The sequence below is a fragment of the Xenopus laevis genome, chromosome 1S (assembly GCF_017654675.1).
Source record: "Xenopus laevis strain J_2021 chromosome 1S, Xenopus_laevis_v10.1, whole genome shotgun sequence".
NCBI lineage: Eukaryota > Metazoa > Chordata > Amphibia > Anura > Pipidae > Xenopus > Xenopus laevis.
In genome coordinates, this window is record NC_054372.1 from 108,876,721 (window position 1) to 108,904,631 (window position 27,911).

The 27,911-nt window shown below is 37.6% G+C and overlaps 1 protein-coding gene across 2 annotated transcripts in view; it reads right to left on the bottom strand.

The window, feature by feature from the left end:
* The window catches only part of haus6.S (HAUS augmin like complex subunit 6 S homeolog), a 38,773-nt gene that overhangs the window by 2,544 nt on the left and 8,318 nt on the right, over positions 1-27,911 (bottom strand). Inside the window, exons 4-15 of one of the 2 annotated variants that reach the window (XM_018243748.2) lie at positions 27,752-27,884; positions 27,224-27,371; positions 24,020-24,082; positions 23,635-23,689; positions 22,786-22,959; positions 21,912-22,105; positions 20,388-20,517; positions 17,947-18,049; positions 9,290-9,392; positions 7,049-7,112; positions 6,754-6,933; positions 2,667-2,802 (exon numbers count right to left, since the gene is read on the bottom strand). In XM_018243748.2, coding sequence (XP_018099237.1) covers positions 2,667-2,802; positions 6,754-6,933; positions 7,049-7,112; positions 9,290-9,392; positions 17,947-18,049; positions 20,388-20,517; positions 21,912-22,105; positions 22,786-22,959; positions 23,635-23,689; positions 24,020-24,082; positions 27,224-27,371; positions 27,752-27,884 — 1,483 coding nt within the window. The remainder of the gene's footprint in view (positions 1-2,666; positions 2,803-6,753; positions 6,934-7,048; positions 7,113-9,289; positions 9,393-17,946; positions 18,050-20,387; positions 20,518-21,911; positions 22,106-22,785; positions 22,960-23,634; positions 23,690-24,019; positions 24,083-27,223; positions 27,372-27,751; positions 27,885-27,911) is intronic. The other variant, XM_041580076.1, reaches the window with a different exon arrangement.

A 27,911-nucleotide genomic window follows, 5' to 3' on the forward strand; every position in this document is an offset into this window, starting at 1 on the left:
GGCATAATAAAAGGCACTGCCATACTAAACAACTAACACAACCTAAAAGTCAGCTGATCAACCTGGCAAACAACCAGAGAGCAGAAAACAATAAACAAATGATGCCATCAGTTGCAACTATATTTTCAAATAACTTACCACCACTAAAAATATTTACTTTATAAATATTGGAAAGCTGTTTAGAATAGCATTTTCTTCCATTATGCCCATATACAATTCATGTTAAAAACCAGTAGAAGTTAACCAAACTATAAATTATAACTAGGCATATCCTTAAAATTAAGCTTGCAACTGTGAAGAAAATTCATAATAACTTGACTGAATATTTCCCAGCATGTGATAATGCTGTGATTTTCCCCTTAAGCAGTAAAGTATAGACATACAGGTTACTAAAAGTACAAAATATTCCTTCTTTGCAATGGGGAGACAAAATATTAGTGATACACAGAATCAGAATTGAGATGGGATTATGCCTTATTCGGCAGGATTTGGATTCCTGCAAATCCAAATCTGGCAGCATCAAGTAATCAACCATAGGTGTCCACAGAAAAGTTTTTGAGGGAGGGACAAAGTCAGCAAGCAAGAACAAATAAAGACTATAAGTGGCCATAGATGCAAAATGAAGGTGGAAGAGGAGACGACGGATATTGGCAGAAGACTTGGATATTGGTCGATGATTGGGCAGGCTGGAATATTTTGATGGTGCGCCTTTGGCCACTATTAGTGCTGAGACAGGTAGAGTTCTATTGTTTCTACCTGCCTTTGACAATTAAGCTCTAATGCTAAGTATTGAAAGCTGACTACATTTCCTGCAACCAAAAGATTGTAATGTCTATTGCCACCTTTACAGGCACACAGTAACTAGGTGCAAGCGTACAGGAAACAAAAGCCCATAGTGTTGCTTACAACTTGCATTACTGTAGAACTAGGAGGGCCGTTTAGAGTACAAGACATGAAAATATGCCATGCGCAGTGGTGCAAACATTTATTTGGCTACGTGGAGTTTGTAAACACCACACCGATTTTCCCCAAAACATACCCCAGACATGCCAGTATAATTATTATTGAAATTGGTAAATAGGCATTTTAACCCCAGACCAGCCAGTATAATCACTAAACAGAGAACAGGCATTTTATCAACAGATGTGCCAGTATAATTTGTAGAGAACACATTTAATCAGCATAATACAGCATAATAACATAAGATGTACCATTATAATTGCTACAGAAAGTGGATATACCTGCATATTAATCAGAGATATGCCAGTATTATTACTATAGATAATGGATGGTCCACATATTTAAGGAAAGGCTTGAGGAAAGGCTGATGTAGGCCTGAAACGTCGCTGTATTTCTGTCCTGTACAAGCCCTTTTGCCAATAAAGGCTTTTTAAGGAATTTTTCTGACCGTGTGGTGCTGTCTATCTGGGAAAATTGGGTCCACATATTAACCCAGAAGTGCCAGTATAATTACTACAAGAAATGGATAATCAGCATGTTAACAATAGATGAGCCATTGGAAGGACTGTAAAAATGGCCAAGGAGCACTCCATTCCAGTAAGACAAATGTAGAAATTGATAGATTTAAAGCATTCCCTCATCTACATTTGCACAAGTTCTTCTTTCCTGTTGCGCCTATGCTTTCTCTTTCTGCCTAGCTCATGAAAAAAAATTCAAGATAAGCTTGAATTCCACATCAGAACGCACAACAATCTTGGACTTTATTTCTCCAGAAGCAGGGAGTGGAGAAGAACCGAGGACAAGTAGGGCAACAAGGGACAAAAAGAAATTGTTCAGTGTAAAAATAAAAACGGAGTAAAAAGATAGGCTGTGCAAAATAAAAAAAAAGTTTCTAATATAGTTAGCCAAAAATGTAATGTAAAGGATGGAGTGACTGGATGTCTAACATAATAGCCAGAACACTACTTCCTGCTTTGCAGCTCTCTTGGTTTCCACTGATTGGCTACCAGGCAGTAACCAATCAGTGATTTGAGGGGGCACATGGGTCATAACCATTTGTTTTTGAATTTGAGCTGAATGCTAGGATCAATTGCAAACTCACTGAACAGTTATGTCCTATGTGGCCCCCCTTAAAGTCACTGACTAACTCAGAATTAGAGAACTGGATAGCAGGAAGTTGTATTCTGTTCTGACTGCAGCCTTTATAGATGACATTTTTGGCTAACTATATTAGAAACATTTTTTTATTTTGCACAGCCTATTTAGACATTTTTTTAACTGAACTGTTCCTTTAAACAGTTATCTTGTATGGGGGCTTTGAGCTATGCAAAATTTCAGGGTGAGGCAAATGCCCCCTGCCCCCCTTTGCCGTTATTTGTGGACAAATATACTTAGCAGTGGTAAAAATAGAGCTGGTCATGCACCATTGCAGGCCAATCTGGTTAACCACCACCCTTGGATCACAAATCATCATCAAAAAAAAACCAAAAAACACATTATTCCTTATAAACAAACCACTCATTCATGTTTGTATTATAGGATCACTGATTGACAAAATAACATTGGCACTATTTGACATGTGACCTGACCAGTTAAATATTGATATTTCCTGTTGTATTAGCCTAGATAGCAGCTGATTTCAAACTGTGAGCGTTAGAGGGCAAAAATAACCAAATTAATAATAAAAACAAACAAAACAAACTTACTTAAATTTTCAGGAGTTCTAGGGATTTCTTTTTTTGATAAGAAGGGATCAGACGATAAAATACCTAGCAAGTCATCAATCTCCATTCCCCTTCCTGCTGAGGATCTTGGAGATTCAGAAACAATGTAATCTGCAACCTGGCCAAATTAAATTTAAACAAACAATTTATACCATATATAAAATGATGAACTATGCCTTAACAGTATAGTGTACCTAAACAAGTGCGCTCACTGAAGTATAAGATTTCAAAAGGGTCTCCATAAAGCAGAATTATTACTCACCACATAGGGGTAGTGGCCCAGGTGTACCACCCTGAGCCCTCAGCATAGTGAGCGGATAACCGAAAAATAAATATGGAGCAGGCACTCAAATGAAGGCAATCTTCCATCAAATATTTGAATCAAAGTAAAAAGATTTATGGTGTCCTTCAGACATAGATGTAACAAGTATTTATTAGATCCCCAACAGTCTAACAGATGAACTGTTATAATGAATACATTTGTTGCCAAGATATCTCTGATGGTGCAACACAATGTATGAACACTACTTTCGGAATGAATACTTAACTAAGTTAAAGGGCACCTGTTGGGTAAAAATGTTATGCCCAATCAAAGGTGTGGTCTAATCGAGCCCACATTCCGTTTTAGGCGAACAGTAGTTTTTTTAATTTATTTTTTTAAATGGCCCCCGCCAGCACTCCGCTACCTGCAACGGGAGGGAGCACCCGGTGCGAGCAGCCATGTTGTGTCATTCGCATAACTTGCATGTGACTTCACGCGCAGAACAATCAATTCGGGGCACATTTTCATTATGTATATCCGAGTGACTGGACATGGCTGCTCGCACCGGGAGCTCCCTCCCGGTGCGGATAGCGTAGCACTGGTGGGGGCATTTTTTTTTTTTTTTTTAAAAAAAAAAACTACAACCTTTGGTTGGGGTTAACATTTTTACCCAACAGATGCCTTTAATGTTACATTGTGTGACCTATTAAAGAATCCTACTAAAAGACACAGCCCTTTCCATTTATTGGTTGCTTTAACCTAGCATGTTTGTTTGCCCTTTGTTTGGGCACAGTGAATCATGTGAACAATATGATCTTTAGTAGTTAAAATGGAGGTTTTTCTATTTAGGATTATTCAATGGCACATATTACTAGAAAAGTACATTTTTAGGAAACGACTGATTTAGATGCAGCAGTGTTTTACATATGGATTTTTTTTACCCAATGTCTTTTTATAGAGTTTTGAATCCCCGGATTGGTATGTTCCAAGTCCAGCAACCTCTCAGGTTTCTCCTGGATTGCTGTATCCTTCTGACCCGTGGGTTGTTTGAGGGGGGAAACAAAACAGAAAAACTGAATAATATATAGTGCAGTATTTCAGATTATTAATTGTTGCACCTTAAGTGTTTTTATCAAAGGCTTATTTGTGTAGTTCAACTACAGACTTTTGCTATTGGTGAGAAAATATTTCCAAACAAATTTGTGATTATTTTTGTGAATAAAATTAATCCAAACAAATTCTTGATTATTTATACAAATACGGTTTGAACCAATGAAAAATAAAAAATACTAAAAATAAGAATAAAAAAATAAAAATATAAAATTGAGTAAAAACCGTGCACAAAAAATAAAAGGTAATAGGAAAAAAAAAAAAGAAAGGAGAAGGTTAAAAAGTGAGGGAAGGGGGAAGGATGGAGATTCAGCTGAGTGCTGTGATCTAGCCCGCACTATAAATCGGTGTTCTTGACGAAAAGCTGATGCGAGTTATCCTCTAAATGTGCTTTACGTAGTAACAAAAGCTGCAGAATATAGGTTTTCCAACATAGTATATATAGTATTATTCGCAATATGATGCACCTCCACTGTTTCCATTGGTATATTATACTCACAAGACATGAGCACTTTCAAGCTTTGAATGTAGTTGACTATTACTCCTCTCAAACTTCTTCCGTCCTTTCTGGGCAAGAATAAAGTGGCATGTGCAGAAACACCTTTATAAATTTAATAAATAAAAATCACACTCACAAACATTCTCGTTAAAAACCGCATGTACGATCAGAAATAAAAAGTCTGTCTGCTTGTTCCGACTTTTCATCGTCTTTTACTGTCCACTGCGCATATCTGCATTAGGCTTCCGCGATCTTTAAAACCTTTAGTAGTCCTCGCTAAAGTGTTTCGCCGAATGGCTTCTTCCTTGAGTGATGACTTTCTACTTTACTGGTCCCTTTTTATTGCCCACATTAGTTCAAGAGATTTCAGCTTTATTGTGCCTACATAGTTTCTTTCATCTCAATTGGTACAATTAACATGTTAAAACATGGGGAAAACTTTCAAACTAATGAATTAATAAAATGTGAAACAACAAATGTTATTTATGTATTGGGAGTGCCCGTGTGGCCTCCAATACGTAGGAAAAACGTATAGAAAACTTAGGGAGAGGGAAGATAAAACATCTAGTATCAAAACATTTTGTTGAAAAACATAATAAAAATCCAAAAGGCCTAAAATGGTTTGGAATAGAAAGGGTTAATATGGATTGGAGCGGAGGTGATTTGGTTAATAAAACATTACAAAGAGAGAGTTGGTGGATACACAGGCTTAAAACACTTTTTCCGTTTAAATGTGATTTTAACCTTAGGGCATTATTAGTGTAATACTATGTAACAGGGATTTAACTAATCTAGGATGTAATGTTAACATGTTAATTGTACCAATTGAGATGAAAAAGTAACTATGTAGGAACAATAAAGCAGAAATCTCTTGAACTACCGTGGGCAATAAAAAGTGACCAGTAAACGTCATCGCTCAAGGAAGAAGCCATTCGTCGAAACGCGTTAGCGAGGACTACTAAAGATTTTAAAGATTGCGGAAGCCTAATGTGGATAGGCGCAGTGGACAGTTAAAGCCGCTGAAAAGTCGGAACAAGCAGATATAGACTTTTTATATATGATCGTAAATGTGGTTTTTAACGAGAACGTTTGTGAGTGTGATTTTTATTTATTTTTTAAACTTAAAAAGGTGTTTCTGCATGTCAATTTATTCTTGCCCAGAAAGGACGAAAGAAGTTTAAGAGAGGAGTAATTGTCGACTACAATCAAAGCTTGAAAGTGCTCATGTCTTGTGAATATAATATACCACTGGAAACAGTGGAGGTGCTTCATATTGCGAATAATCTTTAATACTATGTTAAAAAGCCTTCTATATTCTGCAGCACTTGGCATCAGCTGTTCCTCAAAAACACAGATTTATAGTGCGGGCTAGATCACAGCACTAAGCTGAATTTCCATCCTCGCCCCCCCCCCTTCCCTAACTTTTTAACCTTCTCCTTTCTTTAGTTTTTTTTTTCTATTACCTTTTAATTTTTTTCTTTTTTGTGCACGGTTTTTACTCAATTTTTTATTCTTAGTTTTCATATTTTTTATTTTTCACTGGTTCAAACTGTTTTTGTATGTGTGTATATATATATATATATATATATATATATATATATATATATATATATATATATATATATATATATATATATATATATATATATATATATATATATATATATATATATATATATATATACACAAATTTTGTTTGGATTAATGTTATTCATGAAAATAATAACGAATTTGTTTGGAAATATTCTAACCAATAGTAAAAGTCTGTAGTTGAACTACACAAATAAACTTTGATAAAAACACTTAAGGTGCAACAATTAATAATCTGAAATACTGCACTTTATATTATTCGGTTTTTCTGTTTTGTTTCCCCCTCAAACAACCCACTGGTCCGAGAGATAGAGCAATACAACTTTGGAATTTGTCTTTTTATAGAGACCTGCAATGATCAGGTATAGCTTCCCTTTAAATTTAGCTTGTTGACCTAGCTTACAAAGCCTTAGCAGAGGGAAAAAATAAAACTTTTTAAAAACCATGCCTTTTAAAAAAAAAATAAAAAAAATAGATGGTATTAGACAAACAATGACTGTGAATTACTCCTTTACAGGTCTAAAATGTCTTCACCCAATATTCAGACAAATCGAAAGCTAAAAAGTGTGCAAGTAAATTCTGTATTAGAAATAACAGCTAGTCCTAACCTGCTGAGCAAGTTGCCGTCGTGCCATATTCTTGGGATCTTGTTTGTAAGGTGTTGGTGTATGTGGCAATGGGCTATTTGCTGCAGTTTTCCAGCTTACATCAGACATTCTCTTCTGTACTACAGAACTTGGAGTTCTTTGGAATCCTGTTTGATCACACATGTTCGGAGTCTGAAACTCCTTTCAATTGGACAGTGCAAAATCAAGAGGCACAAAAAAAGGTCAAAATACATATTTAAATTACACACAGTACCAGGTAGCCAAAGTGTTCATTAATATTTTGTAACATACATACTTTTTCATTTAGAGACATTCTGCGTCTAATTGGAGTTGCCATTCCAAGAGAAGATGTAGACTTCCTTAACAAAACATCAGAAAACCATATGAAAAAATATGCAAAATACAATGCTTATTTTTAATAGTACAGGTACTTTTAGAACCATGATGTGGAGCAGTCATTTATCAAATGGAGAAAAAAAAGGAGGGATTACTGTTCAGTAAAAAAAAGTTAGAGTATGTGTGTATATATTTATATATTTAAAAAAATAAAATAGACCAGCATATAGGGAATTTTCCATGAGAAACTTTGTATTAGTGCATGTACAAAATGTAAAGTTTGATGACTAATGAGTACTACTGGTGTAGCAAAAACAAAGCTTTCTTAAACTTGCATCACTTATTTTGGTCTACAACTCCCAGCATTTTTAACCTTTAATTATTAGAGCAGATTCAGTTGGGCTTATGTAAAAACTCTGAAGTACCAAATGTAGCTTTTTTTTCCCCTACAGATATAAATGTAGGGCCCTATAGGGTTAATTGGCCCTATAGAGTTAATCTTTTCATTCTTTCTTTGGGTTATTGGGTAAGAGACCCTGTAGTAGAATAACCTTTAGCATTATTGGCTGAGAGGTGTAATGACACTCCCCTGCTACACTGCTATATAGTGTGTGTAGGGAGTGGCCACTTCCTTTTTGGCCTGTGGATGGTGATCCAGCTGGGTGTGCCCAGGGGAGCCTGGGTACAGCTAGGCCCAGAAAGGCCCATGTGCTTTGGAGAAGAAGTCGGGGACCAGGAAACCCCATGAATAAGGAATAGTTACACTAGGGCAGACTTGTATAGTCTCTCTAGGAAAGAAAGGCAGAGAGGTTAGATAGAAAGAGCAGCTGAAGTAGCTTCCCAGAGGCTCTGTGTGTTGCCTCCAGTCAGGGACCTCAGTGAAGAGGGACTGTAGGGTAGAAGCTGCTTTCCTGACAACTTCCAGGAGGGAATGTGTGTAAATTCCTAATGGAGACCTTTCCTCTGTGTGAGTAATGTGCTATTGCCGCAGCTCCTGCGTGAGTACTAAACCCGTGGTCACTTGCCTCGTGCATAGTTAAATAAACCGTTTCTGTTTTACTGCAAGAACCTCCTGGCACCCATCTTTTGTATGTTTTGTGTGCACAGTAACCTGAGGGATGTAGTTGCACTACACCATAGAGGGAACACTTCCACATGGCGAAGGCCCTGACCCTGTTGTGTAAGTCGCATGTAGCAATGCTCTACCCTGCTAGTGGGTATTTGACGAAATACCGCCAAATAGGTGCTACATACACATAAAAAATTTTTTTTAAAAAAAGCTGCTTTGGCCCATACCTGCCTCAATTGCGTGTACACAGACTGCTTCGCATCATTTTGACAGATTTAAGGGTAAAAAGGCTTGTTAATGAATTTTTGGCCCAAAATCGGAGAGGTTGGGTACAAAGCGGTTTCTCTGCCTACTAAGAAAATGGTGCTAGAGAATCCAAGTGTAATATCAAGCATATATGATTTCTCAGACTGAGAGAAAAACCATGCTAGTCTGTGTAAGGACCATTAGGGGGTTGCCTAACCCCACCACTTTAAACGGCACTACAGAAAGCAAGCAGTTCTGCATTTATGGAAAAAAGTGCAATAAACATGGTGGTTTGTGCTCTTTGCACTCTGTGCTGCCCTACCCCTTAATGTCTTTACATCTTACATTACACTACTCTGCAGGTTGGGACCACTCCTGCAAACCCTGCTTCTAGTCATCCCCTGCCAAAAGAGTGCAATGCAGGAGGTAAAGTTGCATTCTTGACTGAATGAACTGCTTAGGTTATTGATGGTGTCAGAGGGAAAATGGCCACTGAGTGAAAGCTGCCATTTGGTGTAGGAAAATGTCATGTCGCTAGCAAACAGAGGTTATATGCAGTTAAACTTATGCCGTTTAGGTGGGGGAGATGTACCCAACTTATATACAAGGTATGAGAATGTAAGGGCTCAGAGGCAGACCATCATGGTTTCCTCTCAATCTGAGAAATCATGAATGTCTGTAAAAAAACAAAAAGGTTTATTTTTTACAGTTAGTGTTATGTATTCTTTTATACAAGTCCAACGGTATGGCAATATCAATTATTCTCTTTAAAAACAAATATTTTGCTTTTTTTCCTCTTCATCGGGTTCTAGAAGATGTTAATCAATGGTCAGAAAAAACCTTCAATAGTCATTTATAGAACAAGACACACTTATAAATACATACCTTCCAGAGGGTGTTAAAACTGTGGCACCAATTAACCTTTGTAATAACTCTCCACCAGGATCTCGCTTTAAGTCCTTTAAGGGATTTTCTTTGTGGGAATACTCTGGTAACAAACACACACACACACACATTATATATAAACCCCATGAATGCAAATTATTGTTGGTCACAATACATGGTTCAAAAATGCTTAATATACTGCAGTTTTTCCTTGGGACACTGTGGTATTAGTAAATACATGGAGTCTACATGACTTGGTAACCAAAACCAGATGGGTAAGCGTGTCAGCAAGACATTTTCCCAATTAAAAAACCCCACACACAATATTTAAGATTTTAATTTTGTATGTTGTCTTTCAGAAAAACAAAATAAACAAAGCCTTCATCATGGTTACCAGTGAGGCTGGGCAAGTGGCTTTAGCCAGATTACAATTACAACTAACTTAAAAGTAACTAATTTTTTGTCCCACTTTTATTTTTTTTTTATCCATTACTGGTATTGTGAAATATAAAAGCTATATATCTGTATCTAAAGCTATTTATGTGGCTACTGATCTGGTCTTTGATTTTGCACAGCCTGAAAAATCATGTAACTTTTAATTAAAAGGTTTTGGTTCTGGTTTGAAAAATAAATAAATAAAGAGATGCTGGTTTAAAAAATAAATACAAAAAGCAATCTGCCTAGAACACATCTACCAGTGCTGCTGCTATTTAAAAAGCATTTCTAGGCAATTTTTACAATAATTGTTTTTTTGTGTCAACTTTCTTTTTATTTCAACCATTTTTCACTTTTCCCATATGATTGTTTACAATAACATCGTAATGCACAACACATGAATGCGTGGTACAGTACATTGCTTTACAAGGGAAAAGATATAATAAAGGAAAGAAAAAAGAGAAGGGAAAAGAAAAAGAAAGAAATAAGGAGAAAGCAAGTAATAAACAAAATCAATCCACTATGTACGAGGTATATCAATCAGTCAAAACTGTTAACTTAAAGGAAAACTATACCCCCCAAACAATGTAGGTCTCTATTAAAAGATACTGAGTAAAACAGCTCATGTGTAAAACCCTGCTTCATGTAAATGAACCATTATCATAATAATATACTTTTCTAGTAGTATGTGCCATTGGGTAATCATAAATAGAAAATTGCCATTTTAAAAAATAAGGGCCGCCCCCTGAGATCGTAAGATTCACTGTGCACACATACAAACCACATGTAAGGTCACATGAGCCAATTAACAGACAGAGTTCTGCCTTTTGCTTCCTCACTTCTTCCTGTTACAGTTAGTGTTGTAGTATTTCTGGTCAGGTGATCTCTGAGGCAGCACAGATAGAGTCACGAAATGGTGGTTCAAGGCAAGAGATGTAAAAGGGCAATATTTATGTAAATATATATTCCAGTTTGGTAAGATTCTTTAATATGTCATTCAATTTGATATAAACTATCTGTTGCTTAAGTATTCATTTTGGGGGTATAGTTTTCCTTTAACTGCAGACTATTGCCATAGGCCCCAGATATCAGATCAACATACTCTCTGATAAAATTAACTCTGCCCATTGCCCTGTTCCAAGTCATATAAGCAGGGCCGGACTGGGAGTAAAAAGCAGCCCGGGCAAAAAAAATCAAAGCAGCCCACATGTAAACACACAATGGTTTTGTACTCATTCACACATATATTGGGGTAAAACTGCAAAAATTATGTGCATAAAGAGCTGCCTTTCTCACTTAACTGTACTTAATGTAAAATATTACAGTCATTAACTAACTATTATTACATTATAGTACAGTAACATATTTTTTACTGGCACCACACAAATCTAATGTGTCCTTATTAACCATTTTGTTGATTTGCCATTTATTGACAAGGAGTCACCATCTCTCCCTACTATACCTGCTATCCCACAGTCACACTCCCTTCCCAGAGACTATTATCCACTGTTACTATAGGCACCATCTCTCCCTACTATACCTGCTATCCCACAGTCACACTCCCTTCCCAGAGACTATTATCCACTGTTACTATAGACACCATCTCTCCCTACTATACCTGCTATCCCACAGTCACACTCCCTTCCCAGAGACTATTATCCACTGTTACTATAGACACCATCTCTCCCTACTATACCTGCTGTCCCACAGTCACACTCCCTTCCCAGAGACTATTATCCACTGTTACTATAGACACCATCTCTCCCTACTATACCTGCTATCCCACAGTCACACTCCCTTCCCAGAGACTATTATCCACTGTTACTATAGGCACCATCTCTCCCTACTATACCTGCTATCCCACAGTCACACTCCCTTCCCAGAGATTATTATTCACTGTTACTATAGACACCATCTCTCCCTACTATTCCTGCTATCCCACAGTCACACTCCCTTCCCAGAGACTATTATCCACTGTTACTATAGGCACCATCTCTCCCTACTATACCTTCCCAGAGACTATTATCCCACTGTTGCTATAGGCACCATCTCTCCCTACTATACCTTCCCAGAGACTATTATCCCACTGTTACTATAGGCACCATCTCTCCCTACTATACCTTCACAGAGACTATTATCCCACTGTTACTATAGGCACCATCTCTCCCTACTAAAATATTCAGAAGGCTTGGGACTTGTGGTTTTCTAGATAACAGATCTTTCTGTAATTTGGATCATCATACATAAAGTCTACTAGAAAATGTTACTGGCTCTTTAAATTTGGGGGGCCCCGCCAAAGTTGCCCCAATTGGGCCCCGCAGTTGGTAAGACCGGCCCTGACTGGTCCTTTAACTGTAAACAATAGCAATTTGTTGTTTTCCGATGTGCCTCTTTTAAAACTTTCTAAAACGTTTATGCTTGTATATTGTGCATTTTGACCATTCAGTTGGATGAATATGACAGATCATGCAGCATGTCAGTCAATAAGATCCTTGCACAGCATGCAGTCCTATTCTCTTTTAGGCTGGCAAATACCCAGTGCATACAACAATGGAGATCATCAACTTCATTTTGAATCAATCATCTGCCAAAAAGCAACACACACACACATATACATATATATATATAATAGTAATTAGTAATACATGAGTAATACAATGTATAGCAGGTAACATTAATAACCAGACCACATTTTTTATTTTTGTTCATCATGGCCCAGCTTATACTATTCCTAACGTGCAAATTGTTGGAACTGCAATGTGTGACATTTTTCCATCTGATTGCTGATTCAAGCTAACTAATTGAGTCTGTTCCTGAAATCAATCTTCCCTTTTCATCACCATGGAATAAAACTGCTTTTAAACATGAACTTATTGACAGTGAGTTTGATATTTTGCTTGTTTACATGTGATATAAAGCTAGGTAAATTATGTAATATAATGGCATCAAATGTGACATTCGTGGCATAAAATAAAACATTATCCTTTGCCTTTTCAGTGACTGTGTAATGCAGTGAAACAGACCTTTCTGCTGTGCTGTCTCTTGTTGTACTTCTCCTAATAATCAGCTCTCTGCTGGCAGGCTGCAAACAGCAGACCGTTTCTAATTGAGGCTCACTCTGCAATCCACTAATCATGTCTGCTGTCTGCAGCCTGCAGACTTGCCGGCAGAGAGCGGATTATTAGGAGAAATACAACAGGAGACAGTGCGGCTGCAGAGAGGTCTGTTTTACTGCTCACACAGTCAGGGAAAAGGGCGAGGGAAGGGGACTTGCAGGGGCAGTTGACTCCCGGACAGAGCGGCCCACTTAATAAGAAACAGAGCGGCCCCTCGGGCAATTGCCCGTATTGGCACATTGTCAGTCCGGGCCTGCATATGAGTAAAGTCTCTCTATTAAGAATTCATGTGTCCCATATCTCTGAATATTTCTCCAGCTGGTTATCAATTTGGTATTTTAAACGCTCATTAGCATGTATGAACTCTATCTTTTCCAAAACTTTAGGGAAAGAGGCAAGGGGATTTCCACTGTGCCGCAATATGAATCCTTGCTGCCATACAGATATGTAGTGCCGACTGATTCATGCCTTCAAGCTTATGTTCAAAGAGCATGACTTCTGGACATGGATCAATAGGGGTATAGAAGAGTTTAGATAATACCGGAGATATCTTTTGCCATGGGGTTTGTGCCGTAGGACAGCTCCACCAGGTATGCCATACCATCCCTCTAGTTGAACAGTTCCTAAAGCATTGAGGTGAGACAGTTGGATACATACTATGAAGTCGCTCTGGAACATAGTATGCTCTGTGAAAGAGTGTGAGGTTTCCACTATGGTGATATTATAGCTCCCTTTGAAAATTCTCAAGTAGCTTTTGAGCCATGTTTCTGGAGAGAACGTTTTCCCCAAGTCTTTTTTCAAGTCCATGTCTTGGAGTTTCTCCGGTACAACAGCATGGTTCAGATGACTGTAAATAGCTGATAAAACATGTCTACTCATAGGGGAGGTCAAGCAGATAGCTTCCAAAAAAAGTTCTAGAGACCATATTTTTATTCCAGAAATGTGCAGCAAAGTGTGATAGTTGCATCGCCCGGTAGATCTCAGTAGTCAGGACTCATATTTCTGAATAAGTTCCGCCATTTGTAGTGGCTTAAGATCCGTCAGTAAGCTGATGAGCGGTTGTCTTTCCACCAGATAAAGGCTGAATCAGACCCGCTTGGGGAAAAAAGGTTCCATGTATTGGTACCAGTCCAGAAATTTTAGATGCCAAGCGATATTTGAATTTAAGTATGTTCCATAGTTGTAGTATAATATAGGTCAATGGGGACAAATTTTGATGTCCGAGTTTGGGTTCCAGAGTAAGCTCTGAAATGAGAAGGGTTGTACCATGTTTGTCTCCATGGTCACCCACAAAGGTGCGTGAGGTCCTCCATGTATTGGGGGAATTTGGGCACATTGTGCGGCTCTGTAATAATGGAGCAAATTTTGGACTCCCAGTCCTCCTCTAGTCTTGTCGCAAAACATAATTTGTTTATTGATCCTTGGTCTCTTGTTGCCCCATATGAAGGCCATAAGTGTTTGTTGTATACTTATCAAATCCCTTCTCAGAATGGCAATGGGCAGAGTTCTAAAATAATACAACAACCTAGGAGAAGTCATCATTTTGATACAATTTATCCCGCCCTATCCAAGAAATCTGCTTCAGCCTCCACTCAAGTAGTTGTGTCAGTCTCTTATACAATTGAGGGTAATTACTTGTATACATTGTTTCTAGATTAGTAGTGAAATGTATACCTAGATATGATAAATATTTTTCTCTAATTTGGAACCCAAAGTTGAGCTCAATAAGCTTACTGGTACTCTTGGGGATGCCACAAGGCATAAATTCACTCTTATCCTGGTTCAGTCGTAGCCCCGAGGCCTTAGAGAACTCTTGAATAATTTGGAGAAGATTGGGAAACGTGGTTAGAGGCTGTGTAACAGTAAGCAATAAGTCTGCGAAAAGGGATACTTTATGTTCAGTATTGGCTATAGTGTAGCCCTTAACATTCTGGTTACTCCTAATAGCCTCTGCCAGCGGTTCCATTGCGAGGGCAAAAAGGGCCGGGGACAATAGACACCCCTGTCTCATACCTCTTTTCGCAATAGTTTGATAGGAAGAAGTGGGTAGTTTCAGGGAGGCTGACGGGGTAGAGTAAAGGGTTCACTGATCCCAACAGAGCCAGGTATTGCTCTAAGATATTGCCAATCAAGGGAATCAAAAGCCTTTTCTTTATCATATGGGGCGATACTGTTTTGTCTGTAAGGGGTCCTTATCCGGTTTAGGGATCAGTGTGATATGTGCTGACAGTAATTCTTGGGGGATGGATATACCATCTCGAATATGGTCAAACAGGGATTTAAGGTGAGGAATTATTATATCTGCACATACTTTATAATATTTAGCTGATAGGCCATCAGGGCCCGGTGCTTTGCCGACCTTAAGGTGCTTTATCGCATAGGCAAAGTCCTCCACTGTTATTGCAGCATATAACGTATCTATACCTGATTTAGAGAATGTAGTGTAAGGGATATTGAGAAAGGAAGTTCTGTATACCTCGACAATCTGGTTTATGTGTTTGTGCATAAAGTTTCCTATAGAAGTCCAAGAATGTATCCCTAATTGTTTCTGGATTAGAGGTAATAGTGCCCAATGAAGTTTTAATGTGGGGTATCTGATTAATCTGAGATTTAGTCCGTAATAGGTTATCTAAGTACGTGCCTGGTTTGTTACAGTTTTTATAGTACCTAAACCTGGTCCACCTAATGGCTTTATCTATCTGTTCCATTTGTTAATGTATTTAATACCTGTTTAACTGCCTTAATACGTTTGGTCAGGTGACATGACTGTTTATTTTGGTTGAGCCTTTCCAAGGCAAGCAATGAAGTTTATAGGTGGCTATACCTTTCCCTTTGCTGTTTTTTCCTCCTAGCTGCATGTTGTATGAGATATCATCGTATAGTTGCCTTATGGGCCGCCTATACAATGTCTGGCGTGAGACTTTCCTTGAAATAGTTAGTGTAGATTTCAAATCTTGCATGACCTGGGGGTCGCTGAGCAGGCGTTCATTAAGGTGCCACCTAGAAGATCTGAGTGAGTACCCTGTATCATAACCTTAGTTACCATGAGATCATGGTCTGATCATGGACATACTTTAATAAAAGCATCATTTAGGTTGGGCACTATTGCTGTATTGAGTAAGATAGCATCAATTCTAGAATATTGTTTATGGGGGGCTGAATAAAAGGTGTATCCTTGTGTCTTAGGGTGGAGTTCTCTCCAGGTGTCAACAAATTGGGATGCATTGAGAACATTTTGGGTTGTTCTAGCAGCCTTAGGCTCCTTAAGAAAAGGTACTGCCACTGATTTATCTAGAGCCGGTTAAAGGGAAAATTAAAGTCTCCACACCACAGGTTCACATCTAAGGGTTGAGCACTCAATTTTCTAGCTGACTTGTTAAAGAACTCTCTGGGGGTAGCATTCGGGGGAATAGGTGGATGTTATCCTAATAGATTTCTCGAATATGGTACCAACAATGGATAAGTACTGCACTTCTTTATCTACATCCACGTCAGTCGCTACAATTGGAAAGTTGTTATGGATCAGATAGCAACACCTGTTTCTTTTTGGGTGTGGATGCTAGAAAATATCGGGAATATTGGCAATGAAAATATTTTGGAAATGACTGTCTAGTGAAGCCCATTTACATGATATCAACGTATCCTGCACAAATGTGTAGAAACATGGGGTATAAAGTATACTTATACGGGCAGCTCCCTGCTATCTGGCATCATTTGGGATCGAAGCCTTTGTGGTTTGGGAATACAAGAGTTTCGACGCAGGTGAGAAGTGAGCGTGGGCCAGGCACCACTTGCCACTCTTTTTGAGGTCTCAAGCTACTCCCTGCTGATGTCGTCGGTGAGTGAGTGAGAAGGCCCTCTTTCCGCAACACATGCAAGGCAGCCTCTGTTGTCTTAAAGGAATACAATTGGTTATTGATGGTGCAGTGCAAAGGGGAAGTCCCATCAGTACCCGATCAGTGCCTTTTGAAGCTGTAAAGTAATGTCCTTCATCTGCCTCCTTTTTTGCAAGGTAGTCGGTGCCAAGTCTGTGTAGATATCAGCCGATAGCTTGTTATCCTGATCCCTTGTAAATTGGCGCGCCACCTGTAATATTTGGTCTCTGACCGCCTCATGCTGTAGTTTTAGGACTATGTCCCTAGGTGTATCTTTGGTGCGAGGCCTGGCTAACGCCCTATGTATTCTCACCATCTGCAGTCTCTCAGGCAGTGCCTCTGGGAGTAAAGTAGTAAAGAGATTCATTGCGAATTGCTCTAGGTCCATCTCCATCTCTGGGATCGCGCGTAGGCGGATTTAAGCCCTTCGGGATCTGTTTTCAATCTTTTCCTCCATTGCTGCCATCTGTTCCTTTTGGAATTCTATAGCGTCACTGTCAGCATGTATAGCCGCTACAAGCTCCTCTGTGCGGTCCTCCAAGACACTCGTCCAATTGCCCAATTCTTGGATTTGTTTAGCAAAATCCGCGACCGCAGCTGCAAGCTCTGTCCGGAACATAGTCTGTATAGGATATAAAATTTCTGAAACCTTGGAGGACAGTCCCTGTTGTTCTGGTTGGGAGTGCGTCATCTCCGCGTCTTGTGAGGCCTGTAAAGATGGCGGAGGCGTGCCTGGGCTCCTTTGCTGAAAAAAACAAGCATGCTCAGCGCTGCCCCTCTTCTCTTGGTACCCTGCTGTGGCATAGTGATATCAGGCACCCCTAAGATAGGTTAGACAGTGCCGGAAGGTTTTATAGCTTTGGTTACTAAATTAAGCGGGATGGGATATGGAGCTCACATCAGGTGCGCCTTCTCCTGATGGCTGCGCATTCGCCCCTACAATAATTTTAAAATGTTTCCCATATGCCTATACTGTTTGGAGTTTTTAGGTCTTTAAGATGCGTTACTAAATTGATATACTATTACCTTAAAAATTAGTTTAGGACTGATGTGCAACTTTCACAGTACTAGCATGTTTTTTTCTGAAGGTAATTTAATCACCATTCAAATGTTCTAAAACTAGCAAACTAAAAACTTAGTTATGCGATATATATTTATATAGTTAGGAAAATAAAACTAGTTGTACAGATATAAAATATTTTGCAAGGTTGTATAAGACAAGGCTACTTACCTTGCAGAGAAGCTGGGTAATGGCAAAATATACTGCTTTTTAAGACTTCTTCTGAAGCAGGGTCAAATGAAAAAGGGGCCATAGGAGGGTTCAATTCTAGTGCCTAAAAAAAAACAAAAAAAAAAACATTTTGAGTGTGCCATAAATATAAATTAGTTCAACATGCAGTACAGTATGCACACCCTCCCTTCTTATGCCACTACTGGTGTTAAAAAGTTAACAAATGTGGCCTATTTCTGAACACAGATAGTGATACATTTTAAAACAAAGTACCACAGAATAATAGAAGAAAAAAGGATACCTAAAACCTTAAAAGGGGTTCTACACATTCCAAACACTTTTTTCGAAGCAGTTGTTTTTACATTGTTCCCCAGAAATAAAGACTTTTTTCAATTACTGTCCATTATTTATTTTTTACTGTTTTTCCAAAATCTAGGTTTAAAGTAGAATGTTTGTGTCTCTGTTGCGAGTCCGGCAGCTCAGTAATTCGGGTGCAGACTCTAAAGTTTTACAACTTTGCAACATTTAGTTGATACATTTCTCAGCAACATCTCTGGAGTATAAGCAACTATTGTATCAATGCCAACAGCTCCCTGTAATGAAACTCAGAGGTTCTGCTCAGCAGGGACAAAGATAAGAAACGTATGAATTTAGAACAGTTTACAGGGTCGGCAACACCCCCTCCCAGGGCTGCTTCAGAAGGTTACACTTCGATATTAGAAAAATGGTCACAAAGTCATTGGAAAAAGTCATTATTTCTGGTGATTAAAAGAAGTACTTTTTTTATGTGGTACTTTACTGAATAGTGAGAGAGACATACAGTATAACTATGTAACTACAATATATTGTATTGTTAATTTCCATCTGAAGATATTAGTTATCTGAAAAAGGCATTAGATCCATTGCATGATCTTATTCTCCAGGCCATTTTCCAGCTTCAGGACAGGACCACACAGAATATTAGGGTGTTACCTTAACTGCATTATTTCAAGTTTGGGGATTTTCTTTTCTTTTTAAATTAGAACATAAAATGGATCAGAGTTTAAGTGTTTGTTTCTACACTTACATTTACAAGCATTTCTTCCTAATGCATTATGTCAGGTATGTACTGGAGGGAAATTTCCTACTTTCCACAATCTTTCCTTCATATGACTTTTGAGTGCTTTATGTAAATTTGCAGAGCTAGTAAAAAGGTCTTTATAGATTGCACCATTCTATGGTATTGGTAAACTACTCATTTATTGCTGCAACGGAGAAACCATTTATGAAGGTTTGCAAGGATGCCTAACATGGTTATGCCAAAGCAGATTAGTTTACCAACCAATGATGGGGGGTATAGGCCCACTTAACTATCTGAATAATGACACAACAGTATGTGATAGCATTGCAATTCTAAGCAAAAAATGTTTTGTAATGCATAAAGCTTTTAATTATTAAAAGAAAAAATATATATATTTTATTGATGTAATATCAAATGCCCCAGGCAATGCTGGGTACAGTTAGTTTTATAGAGGGAATCTTGTAAAATATCAGGATATCAGAAGCAGGGGCGGATTAACGCCTAGGCTACAGCCTAGGGGCCCATTGGTGGTAGGGGCCCATGGGTTTTTTAATGTGGCGTGTGCGCAGCGTGCTGATGCGTCTCTCTGCGTTAAGCCTGACCGGGTGTTTGGAAGGCGCTCAACAGTGAATTAGTGCCTTCAGCCTAATTCCTTTATATGGTCATGAAACTCTGAGGTGACATTGAATACCTTCATATTTTTCAACAGAGAATACTTTATTATATAATACACAAGTTTTAGAGAGTCATGTGAGAAATGACATCACTAAACTGATTATAACAGATGACATCACTAAACTGCATTTATAAGGATGTCATTTACAGGATATTCATGAAAATTATTGTTGCAATAAGAAAATAAACCTTCATTAAAGCGCATGAAACAGAACACCTTCAAAAGGGTATAACTTACCTTTAAAGGAGAAGGAAAGGTTAAAACTAAGCAAGCTTTATCAGAAAGGTCTTTATAAATACACTAATAATCACTCAAAGAAATACTGCTCCGAGTCCTCTGTCAAAAGAAACGCCACATTTCTTTCCTTCTATTGTGTACACATGGGCTTCTGTATCTTACTATTTTCAGCATTAACCTCCAGGACAGGGCTTGAGCATGCTCAGTTTGCACCTCTCCCACTCCCTGTAACCTGAGCCAAGAGCTATGAGTGAGCAGAGACTCAGGCACAGCAAGCGAACGTGGCAGCTGCAATCCTAAACAGAGTGTCTATAGAGCCGTTTACTCAGGTATGGAAAAGCATTCTAAAGAATAAAAATTGCGTTTCAGCATGCACTGTTGTAGCTAATCTATTGGCAATAAACTGCCTTGGTAGCTTTCTTTCTCCTTTAAATAGAAAATAAAAAACACAAAAAGCCTGAAACCTACTGGATTTAGCCCTTTTAAGAGGATAAAAGGGGACTTCCCGAGGATCTTTTTCCATTTTCTTTCCCACTCTCTTTCTTTGTCTGCAATAGATTTTTCAATGGACACTAGATCTTCACGCTTTATTTTATGCCTGTAACAAACCACAAAATAAATGAGCAATCTTCACAAAAAGTGACAAGCAAAGCAGTATTTATTTTTGGTCCAGGATCATTCTCAAGAAAACTGCTACAATTCTAGATGCATACATTAGACACCAATAACTTATTAAACCCAGTGGTCAGTAGGCAGGCAAACATCATGAGTACTAAGAAATTGGATATGAACGATTTAACATAAGCTGCCTTCTCTCCATCGTATGTGGGAAAAAACAAATGAGTAAAGTCACAGTCTGTAATAGTGGAAAAGATTTTTACTGTACGGAACTAAAACTCAAACACATGTACTGGCAGAAAGGCATCAGTGACCCCATGTGAAAGCTGGAAAGAGGCAGAAAGACAATTTAAGAAGTATTCAAAAATAAATAAATAAATAAATAAAGCCCAATTAATAAGTTACCAAGCATTGTGTATTCCAGAACATACTAAGGACAGACACACAGTCAGATTCGGGAAGATTAGTCGCCTGGCAACAAATCTCCCCGAACTGCCTTCCCGCCGGCTAGAATGAAAATCGCCAGTGGGATGGCACTCTGAGTGCTTCGTTTTTCAAAGTCGTCCGAAGTTACCTCACGAGGAAACTTCGAGAGACTTCGGAGAACGAATCGCTTTCTAGTGCCATTGTGCTGGCGATTTTCATTCAATAATCCTCTAAGAGCATGTACAAACAAGATAAAAAAAAAAATGAGGAAGAGGGAACATTGGGACCCAGGCCCTGCATCCAAGTAAAGCAAATTAAAGTTAGGTTGGGAACTGAATCAGTTTCTTCTTAGGTAGAAAGAAGATACCATACACTTGTGTTCCAAGAGAAAGTCAGTTAAAGGAAAACTATACCCCCCAAACAATGTAGGTCTCTATTAAAAGATACTGAATAAAACAGCTCATGTGTAAAACCCTGCTTCATGTAAATGAACCATTATCATAATAATATACTTTTTTAGTAGTATGTGCCATTGGGTAATCATAAATAGAAAATTGCCATTTTAAAAAATAAGGGCCACCCCCTGAGATCGTAAGATTCACTGTGCACACATACAAACCACATGTAAGGTCACATGAGCCAATTAACAGACAGAGTTCTGCCTTTTGCTTCCTCACTTCTTCCTGTTTCAGTTAGAGTTGTAGTATTTCTGGTCAGGTGATCTCTGAGGCAGCACAGATAGAGTCACGAAATGGTGGTTCAAGGCAAGAGATGTAAAAGGGCAATATTTATGTAAATATATATTCCAGTTTGGTAAGATTCCTTAATATGTCATTCAATTTGATATAAACTATCTGTTGCTTAAGTATTCATTTTGGGGGTATAGTTTTCCTTTAACAGCCATATTGCCAAACAGTTATAACTTGTAAAATAGAACAGTTTTCTCACCTCATGTTCCTCAGTCTTGTTAGAACCTCACTCTCAAACTTTGCTTTCCCATTAAGATACTGTAGATCTAGGCAAACTCCTTTGCAGTCATATAGACAGCGTTCTCCACTCACTAGTTTTAAAGCTTCATTTAGCAACTGAACAATTGTTAAGAGATTTACTTTCCCGGCTTCATAGACATTCTCCATTTGCAACTGTATTAAAATAAATAAAAACTCTATTAAAAATGCAAAGTCTAAATCCTTTATAACCATTGCGGTCTGTAAAATCTAGTTATAAGCTCTTCAATGTGTGGTATACAAAAAGAAAAGGCAGAAAAGGTACAAATACCATAAATAGGAATGTAATATATCAACAGCTATAACTGGCAGAATCCATTTTAAAAATAGAAAGCTAAATTAAGAACATGGATAGTAATGCCGTATTTTATATTCTGAAATTATTATACCAGCCAGTATGGTTGGCAGACTAAGGATCAATGTTTTCAGTTGCCCATATATATTCATCTTCAGTGAAACTGCACATGATTATAGTCTTGGGAGATCATAAAAAAAATTAATTGTTCTGCACCTGCAGATGGCTTAAAAAAATAAATAAATAAATAAACACGAAATAAGATAGCACTTGAAAAGTTGCGCAGTCGATCACTTACAAAAAGCTAAAGTTGAATATCTGCTTTAAGAAGGTGATGGGAGCCATTTAATGCCAGCATTGTACATTAATTGTACATTAGCATTTGAGAAGGACAAGAAGAATATTGTAAATTCTCTTAGGATTGAACATTTAAATTTTTTTTTAAAAAGACTGGCTGTTTGTTTACTAGATTATGAACAGTAAACCATTAAATCTGAGAAAATACTTGCAGATCTCCTACCCTGTGCATTTCACTTTCAATTCTGGAGATCAGCAGATTTGGGATGTTTAAAGTTGCGTTTGTTCCATCTAAACAGTACTGATCAATGTTACCGCTGACCACAGCATCTACAACATCCACTTCCTTTTCCATCATTTTTAACATTTGCATAATTGCATTCCACGTACACCTTATCTGTCGATGGATCAAAGAAAAAGACAATTATGAGAAGGAAAGGTGGAAATAGTGCTTGTAGGTTTCAAAATTCAAAGGAAACTAGATTTTATATATATATATATATATATATATATATATATATATATATATATATATATATATATATATATATATAAACTAGCTGCTCTCAAATGAAAGAATACTCACATGATGTAAGGGTGTATATTAAACTGTGATACTTCAGCCAAGAAGTATTATTTTCTCTTTAGAGAAGTAAAGTGTCTTGGGAAGAAAAAATCGTTGTGATTCAACTCATGCTTCTGTAATGTCAAGTAACTTGTGTTTTGATAGGACTGATATGATTTGTAAAAATGGCCCCATAAATTTTATTTCAACAAGCTTGAAATGATTAAGTTATGTGAATTTAATTAATGTTATTTTGCATAAAAATTTGTTTCTGATATATATCCCTATATTATAAAAATTTTAAAATGTTTTCAGTCCTTATCTTATTACAGAAATGAAAAAAAAAAAAACTATATTTAGATTTCCCATGGTAAACTAAAAAGCCCTCCGCTAGCAAATAGGCTTGAATTGAATAAAAAAAAAAATTCGAATTAAAAAAAAAAAAAAAAAGTTCGTGCAAATGAAATGTAAAATTCTGCTGGCACTTAAAGGGTTAAATAAACTCACCTTTTGAATATTTTCATCTTTATCACTGATCTTTCGGTCTACACTTTCAGCTATTCTATTAAAAAAATAAATAAAAAATCTAATTATAAAAACATAAATAAAATATACGGTAACCAAAAGAAATGCAAACCCCCCATGGGTTAGGAAAGTATTTCCTTTCTAAGAGATATTACAACTTGGAGTTTCAAGGGCTTCTTCTAACTTGAAAAGTTAATTATCACGGAGCAAAACACAGGTTTTCCTGCAATCCAAAACTCACAAAGCCAGCAGCTGGCCATAAATTGCTGAGGAGAAGAGGAAGCAATTCATGCAATTAACATTTGCATTAAAAAAAATTGGCACACATGTATTTATCCAGAATAAAATACAAACAAGGTTTACATACTTTTGTTGGTTCTGCAATGCAACATGTTCAGAACGCATATCCCTTATTTGTTTTATCAGTAACCTACAAAAACAATAAATAATGTAAACAGGAATTTAAATTCATGCCAAAATGCAGAGTGGAAATATTAGCATTACTTAGAAGTGCTAGTAAGTTAAACTACCGTAGGTACATGCCACTATGCCATCTATAATCTTATTTTTTTTTTTTAAGTAATTTTTTTATTTTGCAGCTCTCCAGTTTAAAGGAGACATAGGATATATATAAAAAAAACAAAAACCCCAATCTTGTAGGCAATAATGAGTAATCTATGTAATATATGGTGCGGAAAATTATTATTTTCCAAAATGTCGCCTTTATTGGTGGTCCCTATAGATCTGCTATGGTCTCTGGCTGTGTTTCAAATGAAGAGTGGGCGTGTCCTAACAGAAGCACAGTAAGGGGGACAGTCAATCACAGTATTGCATTCACACAAGAGACAAAGAGATTCAGTTACCCATCAGGCCAGCTTAGCTGCCAGCTGGTTCCTATCTTATAGTGCAGTGTGCAGAGTGCAACCGGCTCCTCTGCTCAGCTTGGGAAAAGAGGCAGCAGGAAGTGGCACTTTGTTTTTCACATAAGTCTCTTTTAAACGGATTCTGTTTTTATTACTAAATGACACAATGTACATTGCAAATAATTTTTAGCTGCAACATTAGCAACCATCTGAGGTCATTGTGCCTGGTCTTGTGCTTTCAGAAAGTCAGCACTTCACAATGGAACTGCTTTCAGATGCATTTTTGCACCATGGACTGGTTTCACGCACAATAAAATTACTGAGGACTGGGGGGGTGCGGTTGGTTGGTTTGCATGGGCACATTTCAAGCTTACACAAAAAAACCCCCCAAAAAACAGGATTTTGGTCTTAGTTGCGATCAGTAGAAAGCTTCCTGGGCTTCGGACAGCTTTTGACATGGTGATGGCATGTTGCAAAGCTCAAATTACAGGTATTTGAGGGCGTTTTCAATGTCTTTAGCACAGCCAGGTGGTTGAGGACCTCTGCTCTAGATTCTCCTACTCAATCTAACCGGAGGAGTTGCGACTTGGTTTAGCCAGACTTGCATTTTTAGTACAGGATGCTGTTCTATCTACTGATAGGTGGGGCACAGGAGCATTTAGCAATGCAGGTATCAATGAGCAGTCATCTGGTTACCTTCCCAATGTTCTGCTGATAAGCTGCTGAGGGGGGGGGGGGGAGTTCAAAGTAAGAGAACTGTATTTTCAAAAGAATTACCAGAATGAATATTGTATTAAAAACTGATCATTTGCATACTATTGGTAGTGCTTAACCTAAATGCAGATGTAGCAGTTGAGTGCTAGTGCATATGCCCCCCCCCCCCCATTCATTAGCAAATCATCCGTCCCATACGCTACTAAGCAGTTATATAGGGATGGGAGGATGCTTTCCTTACAGCGCATTTGTACTAGCTACCAATCTCTCCATTTACATAAGCGAGTTAGGGGTTGGCTACTCCAACTGAAGGGGAAGTCTAAAATTGCTATTCATTTTATAAATAATCTAAGACCACATTGAACCATAAAATAATTTTTTCATACATTAATGTATTTGAAAAACTGTGTAATTTACAAACTCCTAAAATGTTGGCAGAACTTTGCAAAAGGTGAAGATCCCCTTTAATACCTCTGTGTTAAAAAAGTATAGCTCTCAAATGCATTTCTAATCCAAACATATTTGACAAACATAAATGTATTTAAAAGAGATTGTGGAATTGCAAATACAATTACTTCTATTATATTTTGACTGTCATGTTTGCCAGATTAGTACTTGTAAGCATTCGGATATCATGTGGGCATTTTTAATGTCCACTGCAGAAATATATCATTATTATAGAACCACTGCATTCTGCTCTGGCTAAGTTACAGAAAGTAAGCATGAGAAGCAGTCACACATCCATAACAATTCCAATGGATATGGCTTGGTGTTCAGTGATGTCGGAAATCGGCAACCTCCCAATACACACACCGAATACACCATCACCAAGTCATAGCAACTGATGCAGCTGCAGCACTGTGTACCTAATACAGGTATGGGATTGGTTATCCAGAATGCTCAGGACCTGGGGCTTTCCAGATAATGGATGTTTCCTTAATTTGGATCTTCATACCTTAGGTCTACTAGAGAATCATGTAGACATTAAATAAATCCAATAGGCTGGTTCTGCTTCCAATAAGAATTATATCTTAGTTTGGATCATGTACAATGTACAGTTATTATTACTGAGAAAAGGTTATTTTATTTTTTAAGAATTTTGAATATTTAGATAAAATGGAGCCTACAGGAGATGGCATTTCCGTAATTTGGAACTTTCTGGATTACGAGTTTCAGGATAATTGATCCCATACCTGTACATGGAGCTGCAACAACAGTTACAATACAAACCCCTTCACTTATCTCTATACACAGCTCACACATTTAAATAGGTAAATTAAGTTACATATCCGCTTGATGTATACAATTTAGGTGGCTGGGCAATTTACAAAGGGCTTTCAAAGTAAAAAAAAATAAATAAAAAGGATTTTGTTAACCGGGACTATGAAGTAGCATATACTCTTTGAGGCTACAGCAAAAGAACTGTGGCATAAAAACTTGGCAAGAAAAAGAGGAAAGGAACTCAAAAGCCAATTACCAGAAAATTGCAGTAACAACTCTTGTAAGAGGCAATGGGTATTTTGTCAGAACTAGAACTGCATGCGCTGCTAGGGGAGTAGTGTATTAGTGACAGACTGCATTGTAGGCACTAAAGATAAGTCAATCTCCTATAATATGTAGCAAAAGCCATTGCAATCTGTTGTGTGGTTTGTGAAGTTGAGTGCACACGTATTAATAGGCTGGGTAAATCAACAGTGAATTATTTGTAACATCCATGTTACAAACTCTGAAACCGTGCAATATTTGTTGCGCACTCCACAATTTGGGTCTGTACTGGCATCATAAACTTTGCAGGTGTTGAAGCACACCACAGCTTTGAAGTAACTCTGTGCAGTTCTGGATACAACCTGGTATTTCAAATAGAAAGTTTCCCCTACGAGAAGCAAGAGTTACTGATTGAACTGGCTTGGCTGACAGAGGAACCCACTAAGCATTTTCGGTACTTATATTTGACAAGTTGGATCAAGCCTAAAATGAAATAAGATTTAACATACTGGGCTTTTCTTTGATATTCCTCGATAACATGGTTTTCTCTCTGCAAAACCCTTAAATACTTTTGGCGTGCCAGCTTATTTCTTGCCAATGCTTTCTGTGGATCTTGAATTTTACATTGCAGAGCTTCCGCGATAAAAACATTAGCACCTATAGGAAAAATACATATTTTAACTATAGTTATAGTATAAGTAATATATATTTATATACACACAAAATAGTTAACTTCTATGCATAAGACACGCAAATGAAAACAAAATCTTAATGTGGGCATATTTATTGAAATTGCAAAAAGGCATCTTTATTAGGACACAAATATAAATATATGTAATTTTCATGCTAAATCTTTTTAAGAACCCCCCTCTGATTAAAACAGATACTGCTTTGGTTATATTTCACAATCACATATTTGCATCCAAGATTTCCATTGTCATTGTACAGTTTTAGATTTCAGCTATTGGTTTACTCCTTACTTGTTTGAGCTTTTGGTGCAGCATACTACATTTTTGGGATACAAGAACAAAACTCACCATCAGCATCTCTTTTTATATGTTGTAACATAACATATCTTGCAAAATGATACAAAAGATGCACAAACTTGGGACCCCCAGGTGAAAGAAATATTGAAGCCACCACTTGAGGAAAGCTTGCACCGACTTCATCCTAAAAATAGAAGTTTGTTATTTTTTT